Raw genomic sequence first — 17,364 nt, forward strand, 5'->3', positions numbered from 1 at the left:
TAAGTTACTTCATATCAAGAATAAAGCCCTGCATTTCTGTCAATTAATAATAGACATTATTTTCCAAAGTGTTTATATGTTTTAGCTTTAAAAGTGACCTAATGTGTAAGGAGTGGAATAACTTCAATAAAATAGCTTAAGTGCTTCTGACAGAATTCCCAAAAGGTCTTAGGTGCTTTGACACCCACCAGTGTATCAGTCCAGATCTAGGTGACCACTTAGGTGAACATGATTCACAGACCTGGGGATTTCCTGAAGACAACGAGGTTGCATGCAAACTGCAACGGTTGTGACATCTTACATTTTTGCTTAAGGTAGCTGGATTATCGGGTGATTAGATGGAGCTGGCGATAAAATACCGTTGTAGTTCTCCACAACAGATGGTTTTGATAGCTGCGAAAGAAGTGCATTCGTCCAAATCCCAGAGTTGTTATTCATATTTATGTTCTTGTGCACAGGGCTTTGTATATATCCCTGTCTATCATGATGCCCCAAGAATCCCCTTTTTCTGATATCTTCATCTTAAAAGACCTGCATCACTTCATCGTTAGTCAAGCTTGGATGGGAATTCATTTGAAATCTCTTAACACCACTTTCTAGTCAGCCAGTGTGGTCAGTGTTGAACAGTGTAAGGCATTTCTCCATCCCTGCTGCGCTGCTTTTGACTCACTGACAGCCCAGAGCCACTGGGTTGGCATGGCATGGCATGGTGACTTGCTGCATCTTCTCACCTGTTGCAGTGTGAGATCGTGCTGGCCCATCCACTTCGGCTGTCACAAGATCTGTTTCTGTTAGAGAATGTCACTTGTTTTACTTAAACACGGCGTATGTACAAGAGCCTTAACTCCTTGGACTGCCAAACCTAGTTCCACTGCCAAACCTAGTTCCACTGAGATTCCACTTCTCTTGTATTTCTCTGATAAACATGTTATTTTTGCTGAGTTTCTTTGTAAATAATGTTTTATTTCTCTGGGGATTATTTCATTAATTCAACTTGCTTTTCGCCTATTTTTAGCACTGAATTAATTTGATTAAGGTAATCCGTATCCTGTTGTGTGTGTGGTGTTAACGGCTTATTGAACTAAAATTAGGTGCTTCACAGACAGCTGGAAGACATAATTTTAGGCATGAACACGTTTCACTAAATCTGAGATTTAATTTTCTTTTAAGTTGTACCCAAGTCATGTGCAAATAAGACTGAAGAATTATTTTTTAAATCAACACATTGCTTTTGCTGTTACTTACCGAGATCTGTCTGTGTGCACTTCATTGTAGTTGGTAACATCCAGAGGTCGGATAACTGCAGTCAGATGAATCTCTCTGGGTCTTCCTCATCCCTCGCCAGTGAAACCAGCAACAAGAACAGCGGACAGCGCAGCTACGGAATAGGTGGGGCTTACTTACAAAAGAAAATTCAGATGATTGTCAAAGCAAGAGGCAGTTCTGACATAAGTGAAAAGGGAGAAAGAAAGGATGAGAGTGAAAAGGCAGAAGCCGAGCGTGAGCGCAGGAGAGAGAAGGGACTGCTGTTTGGAAGACTTAGGGAAAGAAGCTTCTCCAGGGAAAGAACAGCTTTTACTGCAAAAAGGGAAACAGAGCACAGTCAAGCCTCAGAAAGCAGCAAAAACCAAAAGGACAGAGACAGTGATGCTCTGAACACAGCAAGTATCTATAGCAACAGCAATCTACTGACATGTGACTGTCTACAGATGAGGCCTAGAAGGAGAAGGAAGACTGTCTGATGTATTTTTAGAAGAAAGACTATGATGTCCATTTCATATCAGATACACTCATGTAACCTAAGTTATGTTAGCATTATGCAGTTGCATACAGGCTCGTTAAAATATGTTTCATCTTTTTAATGTACTTCCATTCACCTTTTCAAAAATAGAAGATATTTGTGTCAGTATAACTACTACACCCTACAGTGTAGTGAGGGAAATAATGTGAAGTTTAGAAAATCAAGGGACAGGTACAGTGAGTTCTGTTGCTTACTGTTTTGCGAATGCCAGTGAAACAGAAAGTTCTATAATGTTCTTTACATTTGACTCGAAGTAGTGCTTTGTACTATGTAAAACAGATGATCGCTTCCAGCGTTGGTGGGGTTTGTGTGTATTTGCATTGGCCACATCTTATTCTGCTAAGCTTTCTAGCCCGGCAAAGATTTGCATTTAGCCTGTTTATGTATGTGTGCCGTCATTTAATGACTCAGCTTTCAGATAGTGCTCATCTGTTTAACAAAGAGGAGACCTTTCGTTCTACAGATCTTTGAGGTACTTGAAGAATAGTGTCTTAAAAGGGACACAGTGAGAACGTTTCTTGACTGTAGTACAGTGGTGTTAATTTTAGAGAGCAAAATAAAGAATATGAGGTATTATTATCAAAGGAAAGGAAACTAAAATTTGATATTAAAAACACTAGTCTTAAATTTGTTATTCATAAGTTTGTCAGTTCTCTTGTTTGATAATATTGATGATATTTAATTCTCGTATAGCTCTTAAAATCGTACAGCAATAAGCAAGCTTAAACTTTGAAATCTCTCAAACTATGAGCTGTATGCTGAGTGGCATGTATGCCAGTGGCTCTAGATGCCGTGTTATACGATCTTTGTTGTTTTTTTTTGTGGACTTGATGGCGTTGGTCTTCTGTATTAAGTTGTGTGAACCACTGGCATGGTTTTCAATTGCCTGATCACATTTTCACCCAATTGATGTGAATATATGACAGTCCAGCTCAAAGGCACAGGCAGGTAAAAATGAAGTGAAAAATTGAGCAATTGCCAGGAAATTGTGTTAAAAAAAAAAAAAAAAAATCCTAATCTGAGGACTATGTCAACTGTGTATTGATACGGTCTCCTGTAAAGACGGCAGGCAATGTTTTGATTAGTTTACATACATTCATTTAACTATACATGAAGCAGTGTTGGTGTAGTATTTTCAAATAAAGGTTCTAACTTTGTAATTTCATGCACGTAATGTAAGGCGTATCGTAGTCTGCTTCTCAGTGAAGGCAGGATAAGCCAGGGATGTATAACTTGACATGCAGTGGATTTGCTGTAGAGAAAAAATATTTAAATACAAACAAAAACAACAGACAACAAGACAAAATAACAAAAAAACAACACAACAAAACAGGTATTAATCCAGGACCTGTTGCCCTCAAACAAATGGGAACAACCCACAGCTGCGGGACAGAGTTATGTGAGGCAAAATATTAAAAAAAAAAAAAAAAAAAAAAAAAAAAAGGCAGCAAAGCAAATGACTTTACCAGACACCTCCTGAATTCATTGCCTGACGGTACAGCAGGATGAGCTTCACTCTGCCCATAAGATGGACTTATCCAAATAAATAAATGCTCCAGCAGTCTTGAAATCTGAGCATCTGAAATTTTGGGGTGTAAGAGAGAGATGAAACAACATAATGCCTCATTTCCTGAGTTGCGAGCCCCTTCCCACCAGAGCGGGGTCAGTCCCTAAACCTGAAGGCCCTCAGTGTGGTTGCCCTCAGACCGGCACAGATGCACTTTGCCAAATTCAGGGCATTTCAGTTCTATCCCTCATTCTCTGAGGTCATCACAAGATTTAATCAAGTTGTCCATACTGAATGCTTTTTCTAATAACGGTCTAGGGACAGGTATCCCAAGCTGAGTCACCTTAGTTGTGCCAGCGGAGGAGTATACAGGATACATGTAACCAGAGCCCATGGAAGACCCTAATAAAGCAGCATTTTTTATGTCTACTACTAGTACTAGTGGAAGGTTTTGGATGTATGGGGCTATACACATTATTTGTATTTGAAACAAGTTATTTGAGGGCAAAGCCAAGCAGAAAAAAAGTGTGGTATGTTTTGCTCTGAAACTGGTGAGGTCTTCAGCTGTTTCCCTTCTGCGTGAGGAGTGCTGGTGTCTGGTCCGGCTCCTGCCAAAGTTGTTTCCCACTTTTGCTTCCTGATCTGTTAATTCTGGAACAGATAATAAAACTGAAATGGACCATATGGCTTATCCGTGAGTGCTAATAGCTCACTTTTACCTCAGTCAGCATCTCCTCAGCCTCTGCCAAAAGCCTTTTTTGAGTCTCTCATGACAGTAGGCCAGAGGAAACTGTGGGAATGCCTGGCTTTTATAGTAGGGGACTGAGTACTTGTACGATTGGAAAGATCTGATCTATCCACCCACTGTGCGTGCTGCAAATGCTGATCCTGTTGACGTTGGTTTAACCATATGGTCTGGATGGCTGTGGAGTTGCAGCTAGGTTACGGGGGGCACTCGGCTTGCATTAATAAATTGCAGTGCTAGATGCTGGCAGATGCTAAAAGCTTTAGTACTATAAAAACTTCACTGGACTGATTGTATGCAAGTAGGATTTGGTGTTATTTTCTTTAAGTATCCATGATACGTGTGTTAATGCTCCATTGACATACCCAGTGAACTCTCTGACCGAGACGTTTTCTTCTCCTCTCCCGTAGGCTACGCCCTCATACCTTCCACGAAATCCGATAACTTCTCGGACTCCAGTCACAGCGAGATTTCGTCCCGATCCAGCATCGTGAGCAACTGCTCGGTGGACTCGATGTCGGCAGCGCTGCAGGACGAGAGGGGCCTGTCCCAGTCGCTGACGGTGGTGGACCCCGCAGGGGCGGACAGGAAGGAGCACCTGCAGCCGCTGACGGACTACGGCCAGCCCTGCCCCGGGTGAGACGAGCTGCGTCGGGCTGGACATGGTCCTGTGGCGTAGGAGAGGGGAAAGAAGTTCTTGGCAGGGCGCAGTTACAAACTCTAAGCTGTTAGAAGCTGGAGCGTTGGCTGCTCTGTATGGGAAGTGCACGTTTTCCCATGAAACGTACGGTATTACGTGGATAAACAACAGCTTGCTCGCATCACTGGGGTTCAGATGGATGTCTCCTGCAGGAGGCTGCAAATGTATTAAAAGTTAGTATGACGTCTAACAAATCACTCGCTGTGAGGTACTGAGAGAGCAGAACAAGAACAGGATACCAACAGTATCTCGGTCAGCAGTACCAGTCACTTAACGTACTCTAATATGATTTTTAAGGATTTTTTATTATTATTCTTTGCCTAGGCAGAGTGGAAGCTTGCTGCCGCTGTCTTCCTGAGAGTTTGCACATGTGGTCTTGTTACCTTAGTGCAATGAGAACGCATCCTGAGGTGCCCCTTAAAACTGAAGCTTTTTGGTTTTGTTTTACTACATTTTAAGCCTTGATCCACAGAATTTAATATGTGGGAATCTCCTTGGGATGGCGTGTTCTGTCCTCAGATGTTGCAGCTTCAAGTCAATGAGAGATTCTCCTTACATTTCTAGTCTTTACAGGTCGTTTTAAAAGCAATCTAATCCTTTATGACCGAACACTATATGGAGCTGTGTGTTGTTTCTGTATAATTGATTTTAATACACCAGTATTCTGCAGAGTTCTCTCCCCTGTAAAAAGAACTTGGCGTATGCTTTGCCAGGTCGATACAGCCTTTAAGAAATTGTTATGCTTTGTCCCATTGTGCTAAAATGGGCATTAAAAGGTGCGCTTCATAACCTAAAGTAATTCCCTTTTCTACAAGGCATAACAGATGCTGAGTGTAGACAGAGCTCAGTGTGCTGAGCGAAATGCCCCTTGCACTGGGTCACTGGCACCTTGCCTTCTGGATGTGCAAAGCCGCCTTCAGAACTGAAGCGCAACGCCAAGGACGTTGCTGCTCTATAAACTGTGTTCTGTTTGCAAATCAAAGGCAGATTGTTCAAGGTTTGTGGTTGCTCTTCTGTGCCTTAGTTTCAAGGGGTTGTGGAGGTAAGAAACCAGATTTTATGCTAGAATTTAAAAAATAGAAAAGCAAGGGGAAAAAAAAAAGTTGTTTGCACATATCTGAGAAATGTTCCTCTGTCTCCCAGTGTGTCAATAAATGGGAAAGTGTTGAATTTTCATGTTGTGCTTTCCATGCGTTTGTTAACGCAACCTGAAATAGTTAAGAGACTTGAATAATGCCTAGCGCTTGTAACTTCTTGTTTTCTGAACTCGTGCAACCCTGGCTTTATTTATTTTTTCTTAATTATGTATTGACAATGACTGGAGCTTCAAACAGGCATTTTTTTTAACAAGAAATTTAGTTTTTGAGGTTTCAGAATTTCTGCCACTCCAGATCCCTTCCACAAGTCACTTATGCCCAGTATTTCCAAATGCTACTGAAATATAACTACCTCACTCTGACTTGCTTTGACCAAAGGCGTTTTTTTATTCTGAACACAAGTATATTATTTTGTTTTTGTTTTACAAGTACAGAGAAAAAGTACTGGTGTGGAACCAAGACGTAATTACACCTCTGCTTTCTATCAAGTGCTTTCTTGCTGTAGTTGATAGAGGAAAGCTGCCATGGACCAGGCTTTTAGGAGTCCGGGGTCAAGCCTCTTAGTGCTTGCTGCAGACTTGCTCCTTCTTCCAAAGAGGAGCTGCCCTCCTGCAGCACGCACTAACAAGCCAGGAACAACAGCATCTCTGTGCTGGGCTTGCATGTGTCCTGGCCTTGCTGCATACCGGTTTTAAAACCAGAGATCAGTTGCCTCTAAAACCAGGTAATTGTCTACATACACCGCTGTTGTTTTAAATGCTAATGAGTTTCTGATTCCTGTTGTTTCCAACTGCAGCTGGTCAATCACAAGGCCCGCTCTGATCAGAGGGATGGCCTTCACCTCGTCCATGAGCAACGAGGAGATCTCCCACGACCACATCACAGTAGAGGCAGCAGACAGTGGCCGGGGAAGCTGGACTTCATGCTCAAGTAGCTCGCATGACAACTTCCAGAATATCCCAAACCAGAAGAGCTGGGATCTCCTCAATTCCTACCGCCACACCCAGCTGGACGGACCTATAGCTGAAGTTGATCCCACAAACTGTTACTCAGAGGAGGCTTATTTATATTCCGAAGCCTTTTCCAAAAACAACAGGCAGTCGAAAGCCAGCGTGGAGCTCGATCAGTCTCGGCAGAGCTGGGCCTCCTCGAGCTCTCTGTCGGACACGTATGAGACAAACTATGGGACGATTAAGCGCAGGGGGCTGGAGAACTCTACGTCAGAGCAGACGGAGGTTTTGGACTCTAAACCAGGCACTGACACAACTTACAAAACTGTTACTTCGAGTACAGAAAAAGGCCTGATAGGTAAGCCAAGCCAACGGCTTGTGGAAGCTTCTACATCTGTTTTGCATTTTGATATTAAGTTGTTAAGAAATGACATCAGCAGATCTGGGGGCTGGATTGCATGTTAAATTCAGCTTTACATGTGGTTTTAATCAGAACGCTACTCAGAGAGTGTGTTTTCAAACCACCTTCTCTTGCATTAGGAAAATTGAAATAATAAAACAGCACACTTCCCAGTCACTTTATAGGTCTGCAGGAGAACTGTCCTTGTGAAAATGTCAGGCAGTTCCTCCCTGTAGTAAGACCTTTTATTTTTTTGGGTGTTTTTGGAAGCCCTCGTCACTGTAGACTTTTCTCTGGTAAAGAGCAATGAGCACAGCTCCTTGAAGAGTCCTTACAATACAGACTTTCCATGATCCTAAGAGAGAAGAGTGTGATTGCTGAGTGGTACAAAGCACCTCCACCTCTGGAGCCGGGGCACGTTTCATCCACAGGACTTCTGTCCCCGGAGGCTCAAGGGAAAAGCAGAGTCACTTCCCATCCTTGCTATGTTAAACTGCCATTTATTTGGGTACACAGCTGCAGTTTGGCTTCATACAATATGAGAAAAACTTACAAAATGTCTTTTCAAAGATGTGCAGTTTCACCAAGCAAGATGTTCTTCCACTGTCCTAGTGAGTTTAGCAGCCAAACTGCCGAAACAGAGGGAACTGGGTTACGAACAAGATAAAACATGGAGTGCAAAGCTCTCTAAACTCTAAGCCAAGAGTGCAGCTGAAATGCAGTTTAATTACTGCCTAGATGGCTAGAGGGTTTATGTTATCAAAGGTAATTGTCTGAACAAACATTGCACACAGGGTGGAGGTCTTGGATTGCATTCCTCCTCCTTGCTTTGCAGAAGAAAGGCAGCGTGGTGGAGCCTTGCAGCAGGCTGGCCCTGAGCTTTCTCCTGTGCATGGACTTTGCTCTTGTCGCCTTTCAGAACTGCTCGTGAGCTGTTGAGCTGTCTTAGGGCATGGCATGTTAGCTATTCAGGACATGCTGTCTTTGCTCACAGCTGTTTCTCTTGGTTTTAACTCTGTATATTGCACCGTATAGCTCGTCTCCTTGATGCAGTCATAGCACGCTGGTAAGAAACTCTCAGCCGTGTGCTCCAGTAGAGCATGCATATGCCTACTTAAACAGAGCGCTGATACAGGTGGATATGATTTCTGGTTTGCAAATGCTAATCTGATAGCTATGCATCATCATACAATATGCCAAAGATATTTTTGCTTTATTTCACCATTTGCTTATTCTGTACAGACAGCTTGTTACTAGAGTCTGTAATGACTGCATGCATTCAGAATATTGTAAACAAAACAAGAATCTTCAGTTCATTTGCTTAATGAGAGCTGGTGTTGGATAGTCCCCCAAAAGAATTGGCACATAACGTTCTTGCCTGAAACCTTTGAAACGGAGCTGGAAAGCCACTGCCCACACACTGCTGCCAGAATGTGGTCTTGGCAGAACAGCCAGCATGCTGACTGCGTGCACACCTCTACGTTGTGCAGCACCCAGCGTGTCTCGCTGCAACCTTTGCTTTACCAGCAAGAAAGCATGGAATGGTGATGTTTCTTTATAAAGTGAATTATCTGAGAAGGTGATCAGCTGCTTTGAAGGGGGTCCATGATATACTTAGTTTTGCATCTCTAGTAGGTTCTGCTTAAAAGATGAGGAACATGGACCGTAACATTATTGTTCTAATCGCTTAAGTTTAGTTGTAATTATTAAATGATTTTTCTTAGCAGTTCCTAATGTTGTAACAGATTTCCCAAGTAATGATCTAAGCTTCAGCTGATTGCATTCTGCACTCCAGTGTTTCACCTGGTGATACCACACATGGAGAAGGAAATTTTTTTGTATTTCTGGGAGCGTACAGGCAGCAGGAGAATGTTTGAGAGTCTGTTTTGTTTAAAGATGAAAGACTCAAGTTTTTTTTTTTAAAGGAGGGAATATTTTAATGGGAACAGGAGAGGATTAAGGAGTTGCAGGAAGAGGACCTGCAGCCAGCAATGCAGCTCTTTGTGAGGGGGCTTTGTAATCCCCAGGAGCTGTGGGTGGGTGACAGAAACTACGGACACTTAGTGCTGTGGACGTTAAGTGCTATTAGAATGTTTTCTTTTGATAACATTTGTAAAATATTATCATATAGAGCTTTGCAAAAGTGCACATTATTCCAACTTAGGAAACAGATGTAGCTTTCTCCTTTGAAGGAGAATATACCCACCCGTCAGTACTACTTCAAGGCCAAAGAGGGGCTTGCCAGGAGGGCCAGCCACTCCCCATCCCTCCAGGGAGAGCAAAGCCTCCTTCACCTCCCATTTATTTCATAGGGACCCAGTTCAGTGCTAGTTACCTGAAAATGGTTCCTGTAAATCAGTAGTATAAATCTCTGCCTCTACCCGCGTGTATTTGTTAAACCTCATACTACATGAATTCAGTTTTGTTTATTTTACTATAATCCAAGCATGAAGGTAAAAGCCATCAGGTATAAACCAACTCATTCCTGTTACTAACACCCAGAAATCTCACATATCCCCAGCACAAAGTACAGCTTTATTTTCATTCTTTCACTTTGTTGTAAGATAAGAAAATATTACAGTTGGTGAAATAATTGAAACCGTAAAGAAAGCGAGCTGATTTAAATGTATCCATAAGAAGAATGCAAATGCACTGAAGTAACAGATTTTTAAATTATCCTACCTTTGAAACTATCCTGTTGCAACACGCACATGGAAAAAGCCCAATTTAACATGCATATGAGCCCCTGAACTGGGGGTGGGTGGGAGGGGAGGTAATTTACTAAGTTAAGTTTTTGTTTGAGAGCCAGTGGGAGCTGAACGAGCGGTGAATGGGGAAGGAAGGTGGAAGATGAATTATGTGGGCTGGACATTACAGTTAAATACTATTGTTGGTAGTCTGTTTGACTGCAAAAGGTGTAACGGAGCCTTTCCAAAGGCTTTTGTTTCCATGACTATTCCTGGTTATTCATCACTTGTAAACAGAGAACATAAATTAAGATATAGGTTAAAATAATTTAAAGTATGTATATGATAAGCCATTATTTACTACTACAAAATTCAAACTAATGAATGCAGACTCTATATACAGTTTGCCTCATAGGAGGAGTTTCACGTGATACTAGTTTTTTTTTCCTATAGCACAGCTGATTTGATAGCTTAATGTCTTATTACACATCCGTGAATACACTGATATTTTATTATAATGAATTTCTGTTAAGCCGCTGAGCTGGCTTTTGGTCGAAGTCAACCTGCAGTCCTCACTGCCAGCTATTAGCACGCTGTGCAAAATAACTTTGGGCTAGTTGCCTTAATTTCATATGTTTCAGTTTACCGGCATGTAAAAGGGTTAGAGCAGACTGTAGTATTGCCGGGCTGGCTCTCCCTTCACACCTTAAAGCTCTTCAGCACCCTGTGGAGGAGCGGTGCCGCGGGAGCAGGGAGCACGAGGAGCGCGGTAACTGCAGGCTGCGTGCAGAGGTGGTTACAGCCCTGCTCTGCTCCGCTGGCGTCCTGCCTGAGGAGCTCCCTGGCTCTGTTCTGACTTCTCTCGAAATAAGTACAAAGCGTAAATGAAAGCATAAATATCTGCTGCTGTCGTTATAACTAGTGTTTCTGCATTTGCGTTTTGTTATCAGTTTCTGTTTTGCCATTGTAACATTTCATGATTTTTTAATGTTTTGTTTGCTTTGTTTTCTCCTTTAACATTTCCATTGCTTATTTCTCGTGCCAGTGTACTGTGTCACCTCACCTAAGAAGGACGATAGGTATAGGGAGCCTCCGCCCACCCCTCCGGGATATATGGGGATTTCTTTAGCGGACATAAAGGAAGGATCGCCCCACCACCCACACCTAAAACCTCCCGACTATAGTGTGGCAGTGCAGAGGTCAAAGATGCTACCCAGTGACCTCTCTAGACTTTCATCAGCATCTCTCAGTAGCGAAGCGGTGGCCTGTATTTCATCGAAGATGCCTCAGTGGCATAGTCGGCAGCCGTCCAACCCTAAACTAGCAGATATGACTGACGCAGATAGTGAAGAGGATGGTAGGTGAAACCTGGCTCGGTAGATGTTAAGTGAAGCGCCGTGTAAATCTGGTCTGTGTGTACCTCACGATGATGTTCTGGGCTTTCTCTTAGCTGTTCTTTGAGACTGAATCTTTATTGATCTCTGAATATACAAATATGTTTGTATGTGTGTATATACACGCACGCATGTATGCGGTGGGTATATATATATCTGTGTGTATATACACACATGTTTAAAAAAAAATCTTCCATTTAGAAAAAACATCTTGACACCAAACACTTAATTGATATATATGAGACCTCCCAAATCCAAATGAGATGCTTAAGAACATGTAGATGCTCTTTTTGCTTTAAAATGTGTTTCCTTTTAGTGGTGGTGATGACTTTAAGGGACACTGTCAGGCTATAAATTGCATGCAGGCAAGCTCCAACCTGCCTAGGTTAAATAATTGATGTCCCACTGCTTTAGGATGGCACTGGGATGGCGACCCAAATCGGTTCTTTGCAATTCAGATTTGATTGTGTTCTGTACGATTCTCAACTTGTCTCACCTTTGTATTCTGACATGCTGGCACTTAGCTGCATTAATCCTCAACAGCAATTTCTGGAGAATGAGTTTAAAATCATTGAAGAAAATAGCAGTAAATTTTTTTTTCTGAAAAGTGTATTTAATAAACCCTGACTATAGCCCACCTTGGCCTGCCAGTGTCTCTTCTGGTTGAAGTCTCCCCAATCTTGTTTGAAGCAAGAGCTGATGCTGCCAAGCACAGCGTATATCTTGTGATCTAAATGCAAGAGATTTTTAAGACTGCTCTTGTCAAAACCAACTTGAAGTGAGAGGAAGTACCACCTAATTGTTTATCTGCTGATTTACTTTTAATACTTACTGATGTGATCACTCTGCACCCTTTCTAATGAACTAATTTTTTATTAGGATGTTGCGGTCATTTCTTTCAACCTGTCTGACTCAAAATGAACGTGGAATCTAGGTTAAAACAATTTCTGATGCAAAATAGTCCTATCTTGGCCCTTCATAGCATGTAAACAATGTTTAACATATATATTATTACTGCAATTCATATTTAGGGTAAAACTTTTTAAATTGCCCAGCATCAATTCGGTCGTGATATTAAACGTTTTTGATGTAAAAATGAGGAAGTAATTGCTTCAAACATTGTAATCCAACCTTTTCTAAACTAAATTTAACCATGCACTTTTAGATGCGCTTCTCTTACTGTTTTTAAAGTGTCTGGTTAATTTTACTTGGAAAGCCTTTACAGTGATCACTGCATGTTGGGAAATAATGTACTGGCTTTTCTCCCAAGTCAGTAGCTTTGGGGACATTGGGGGTTGCATGCTAATAGTTTTTGGAGCATATGGGATTTTCTGTTTTGTAATACATATTTATTATATGACTAATACCTCAGACTGCTTGAGGATTTGTTAAATGGCGATACTTAGTGTGTTGTGGTCACTTGTTAAGACAGCAAAAGCATCGCGGTGAAGCAGTGAAGTCTTAACAGAACCGCTCTAGTCAGATAATGGGTACTGTTCTGTTCTGTCTGCATCCAAGGCAGGGGACCGATGGAATAATTTGCTGTTTCTTCTTGTTTTGCAGAAGATGAACAAGTATCAGCAGTCTAACCATCGGGCTATCTATGTAAACCACTTCAGAACACGAGGGACGTGGGAAGAAGGACCACGTGAATCTGTTAGCGAACGCTAACGCCTTGCTGCTGCTAACCTCAGTCATTGTGTTTGCCTCTGTCACGGACAAGATCAAACTGGTCGGGTCATAGATCTCTACCTTCCTTCAGTCTACCACAGCCTACAAAACTATTTCTGCCTGTGAAAACAGCAAACCATTTTCAAGGAGCGTGCTGACTACCTGGGTACTGACGTTGGTATCCTGAGATGGACAAGGCTTCGTGCGCTGGGGAGGACTGGTTGTCACGGCCACTTGAAAATTGGAAGCATTCTTCTGTATGATACCATATAATCCTTGGTAGTTTTCCATTGTCATTATTTTCTACGTGACCATTATATAAATCGGAGAGTGTTATTTTATGAACTTTAAAAAAAAAAATCAAAGTGTCAGCAAAATGGAAGGACATTACTGCAGTATCTGAAAATAATTTATTAATTTAAATTTTTTTGATGGGAATTTCCTTCGTGTTGGGAGTGCTCTGGTTGGCTAATATGGAGATTAAATCAATGTGATAGTAAATTAGTTAAGTGTAAACCATTGTGCTCTCAAAATAAACACAAAACTAGAGGTCTACCAAACGGGACATTATCAGGTGCAGAAATACGTAGGTTTTAGAATGGCTTGGGGTATGTACGAATTGTAAATATAGCTAAAAGCCTTGCAAAGTGTGTGCGTCAGCCATGGAAGCACTGCCATCTGCTGGTCCTGCCTGCAACGAACACAACAAAACCCCTCAGCCCTTCAAGTATTTGGAGGAAATTTTTAGCTGCCCGCCAACTAAGGAAATAGTTGGCATTCCCCTCCCTTATTTAAATAATCTTTTTGAAATGTGGAAGCTTTAGCTCACAGTGAGCTATTAGGTGAGTTTGAAGCTTTTCCAAAAGAGCTTTAACCAGGTTTTGCCCTGCAGAGTTCAGCATACAAAGTGTGCTGCTGTAATCCAAAACTGAATTGTTTGTTGTGGGTTTTCAGATCATCCCACGTGTTCTGGCCTTTTACCGGAGTTGCAGAGGATTTAGGTGCAAAGGTTATCCTCCTCCTCTCCCCCCCCAGTCACATTAAAATTTCTGAAACTGAACCTTAAATGACTTAGTGCTTAGATGTGAGTATAATGCCTTTTATGATGGGTTGTGTTCATCTGGACTATAGAGATGATCTCAAAACATATTGTTTAAAAACTTAGGTAAAAATCTTGGTGGCACTGATGTTGATGAAATTTGACTTACATACCGCCAGTATTAACGCGCAGTCCTCTAGTTTGACTGTGGTCGAGTAAATTGCATCTTTGATTTTGCTTAGCCAACCAGAGTGCACAGGGGTAAAACTGGAAATACCTGCATTTTCTTTCTTTCTTCAAGCACATGATGCCCCATTCTAGTGTTAAATTGGACGTGAATGTGTGAATAATATATATTTAAACATTTAATTGTAAATCTTTGTTGTGATGTTTACAGCCTAAGCTAGAAAGAAGATGTTTGTCATTTTTACAGTGCCTCAAAAATTATTTCTATATCCATAGTTGTGAAGAGCTTTAAGATTTTTTTTGTGTGTGTGCAGGGGGGTGCAAGGTGAATGCAACATTTTCAGAAAACGACACAAGTACCAAAAACAACCCAAAGCCTTTGATGTGCTTTCCCCATAGCAACTTGGGACTGATACTACCAGGTGAATGTGCATGACCACGCCTGCGTCTGCGCCCGTAACTGTGCCAGACGGAATATTGCCGCGGGGCTGGAGGTGCCCCCCCGTGGGTTGTTCTTCTGGAGACGTCGGTCGGTCAGGAGCAGCAGCGCTGAGGAAGGGATGCCTAACTCACAGCTAAGTGGTTGGCTGTGTTAACTTTTGGCACAAGCGTCTGAGGAGCAAGTCGTTGGAAAACGATATTAAGAATTAGTTGAGGCGTATCATAATAAAATGCATTTTGCTTTTTCGAGGCCTTAATGAATATAATGAACCTGCACAGGCCTTAATGAGTAAGAATTAATGTAAGTGTCAAAGCAATGCAGGGCAGAGTGATTATTTTCAGCACATATAACGTTGATAATATAACTGTTAAATTGATATTTTGTGGGATATAAATCCAAGTCCTAGCAATCCCACTGCAAGCTGTAGTTGCTTGTTAACTTCTCCGTGGAGTGCGCAATATGCTTCGTGTTTCATCCGAAATCACGCGTTGTGTGCCAGGTGAACTAACTCATGCGGTTTCCATGACCTCGGATGTTGAGCTGCCGTTTATTTCAGCCTGTTGAACAAAAGTTCAGGGGATAAAGGGCTGTGGTCCAAGCGGCTTCCCTTTCCCCGGAGAGCCTGGCAGTGCTCTCTGCGACGCTGCGGGGAGCTCCTGGTCCTTGGTGGGAGTGGGGCTGGGGCCGCCTCCGGCAGCCAGCGAGAGCAGGTGAATAAATCACCCCTTGAACCTTGGTGTTTGCACATCAACAGCCTCAGTCTGTTCTGCAGGACTTTTCAGGACACTGGGAAGTTCTTAAAGTGAGCGAAATTCTTGCTAATCATATTTTCCTAATATCCAATACAGCTAGTGTAAATAAGTCATGCATAAACTATTGACAAATGAGCTCCTACTTCTGCTTCTCCTGACTTGCACAGTGTGGCTTGCTTCTGCTTGTCCTTGCTGTGATTTTTTTTGTTTGTTTGTTTTAAAATCAACCGATCACATTGATCGGGGCCGATAGCCAAATGTAGTGTGTCTGGTATGGATTTGAAGAGACATTATCCCTTTTTTTTTTTTTGGTAACTAAATTGGAAGTAAGACCGTGGTCAGGACCTGTTGTACACTGCTTTATTCAAGTGATGTCTTCTGGGTCGCAGACTCCTGGCTTAGTGCCTCTGCCAGCTTCCTTTAATCCCTGCTCTGACTTCTGATGATCAGCTGAAATGCCGACTGTCACGTTCTTCCACTCCCAGACCTCCATTTGCTTGCTTTTCTACTGTTTGTTTGCTTGTGGCTTGTGGGTGAAAGACTTACTTCGGCCATTTGTGATTTAAACATACAGTATTTCATTATGCTGTATAAATCTTAATCTTCCAAGCAAATCACGAAAAGAGCAAAGCAATTTTGAAAACTTTAATTGGCCTCTCCAGTTGCAGAAAGGGGAAATGAAGATAACTGAGCCCCTGAGTGCTGCTGACATCCCCCACAGATACAAAGCGTGAGATGGAGATGCGCAGGTATTTATTTGCAGTGCACATCTCTGCAGCTTGCACATTTGGGACAGGATGGGCTCAGGGCTGGCTGCGTGCTGCTTCCCAGCTCGTCTGGCTCGTCGGTGGCCACGGGATTTGCAGCCCAGAGGTGAGCGGTGCCGCGCTGGGAGGCAGTGGGATGTGAGGCCCCAGTGGATCCCCACTGCCCGGGGTGTCCCCAAGGGGGTCGCTTGCCCCGAGGGCTGAGCCTCTCATCTCCCAAGTCACTTGATTGCAGGTAACAGTGGAAACGTGAAACTGGCATTTAAATTTTTATAAAAACATCAGATTTTTTTTTTTTTTAAAGAATAAGCTTCCCACTGCCTGTGCAAAAACAGAAGAAAAAAGGGATACTCTCTCTTTAGAAAAGCTTTACACATTATATTTTAGGATGCTTGTATAGAGGGCAATCTACCTTGAATTCCCAATCCCGCCTTTGCTTATGTTGTGCTTTTTATTGTTTTATCTTTATTTTTGATATACCTGGAATGCAGTTTAGCTTGGTATTAATTAAATTCTAAATATGTGAGCATATTGGCAAAACTGCACAGATGTAATGATATTCCAATAGCAATTGTACTGCACAAGTCAGTGATTGTAAAGTATTCTGTAACAAGCAATGTTTGTCTCCTATTTTTTGATACCTCTTACACTTATGTCTTTTAGAAAGACAGTGCCTCTGTATGCTTTTTGTATTTTTACTGAGTGATTGTAAATATTTGTTATATTTTTGGTTAAGAGAATGTTTAAAAGTACTGTTTATTATCCAATCTATTAATATGTTGGAATCAATAAACAATCTACATACATTAATAGTTTCCAGCAGGTCTTTTTTGGCAGCTGGCGATGCGGAGCCGTGAAGCACCTGGGGAGCATCGCTTGCCCCCGGGCTCGCCGAGGAGCAGCCACCACGGGATTTTGTCCTCCAGGGAGTGCTGGCCCCCAGGTTTTGGCTCTGCCTCCCCCCTCTCAAATTGTACATGGGGGCAGTGGCTGGAAGCGCACCCCGTGTACGTGGGGGTGCACCCTGCAGTGCCAGCGTCCCCTCCTGTCCCATGGGAGCACAGGTGGGATGCCACAGTGGGGACATTTTGGGGACACTGGGGTGAGAGGTTCTGCTCACAGGGCCAGGCCTTACGTCCCCCCCTTTTCCCCAGAGGAGCTGCTGCTGCCCCATCAAGCCCCAAATGCTGGGTGCAGCACAAAGCCTGCTGCAGAACCCCCATGGG

The 17,364-nt window shown here is 42.5% G+C and overlaps 1 protein-coding gene across 9 annotated transcripts in view; it reads left to right on the plus strand.

Moving 5' to 3' along the window:
- RAPGEF6 (Rap guanine nucleotide exchange factor 6) overlaps positions 1-16,948 on the plus strand; it is a 124,876-nt gene extending 107,928 nt beyond the window's left edge. For 6 of the 9 annotated variants that reach the window (XM_080555448.1, XM_080555450.1, XM_080555449.1 and 3 more), the window contains 5 exons: positions 1,276-1,389; positions 4,464-4,689; positions 6,647-7,158; positions 10,933-11,244; positions 12,845-16,948. In XM_080555448.1, coding sequence (XP_080411574.1) covers positions 1,276-1,389; positions 4,464-4,689; positions 6,647-7,158; positions 10,933-11,244; positions 12,845-12,870 — 1,190 coding nt within the window. In that variant the 3' untranslated portion in view covers positions 12,871-16,948. The remainder of the gene's footprint in view (positions 1-1,275; positions 1,390-4,463; positions 4,690-6,646; positions 7,159-10,932; positions 11,245-12,844) is intronic. The other 3 variants (XM_080555453.1, XM_080555454.1, XM_080555455.1) reach the window with 1 other exon arrangement.
- Positions 16,949-17,364: the final 416 nt, after the last annotated feature.

This window comes from Anser brachyrhynchus, assembly GCF_964034855.1.
Source record: "Anser brachyrhynchus genome assembly, chromosome: 14".
Taxonomy (NCBI): Eukaryota; Metazoa; Chordata; class Aves; order Anseriformes; family Anatidae; genus Anser; species Anser brachyrhynchus.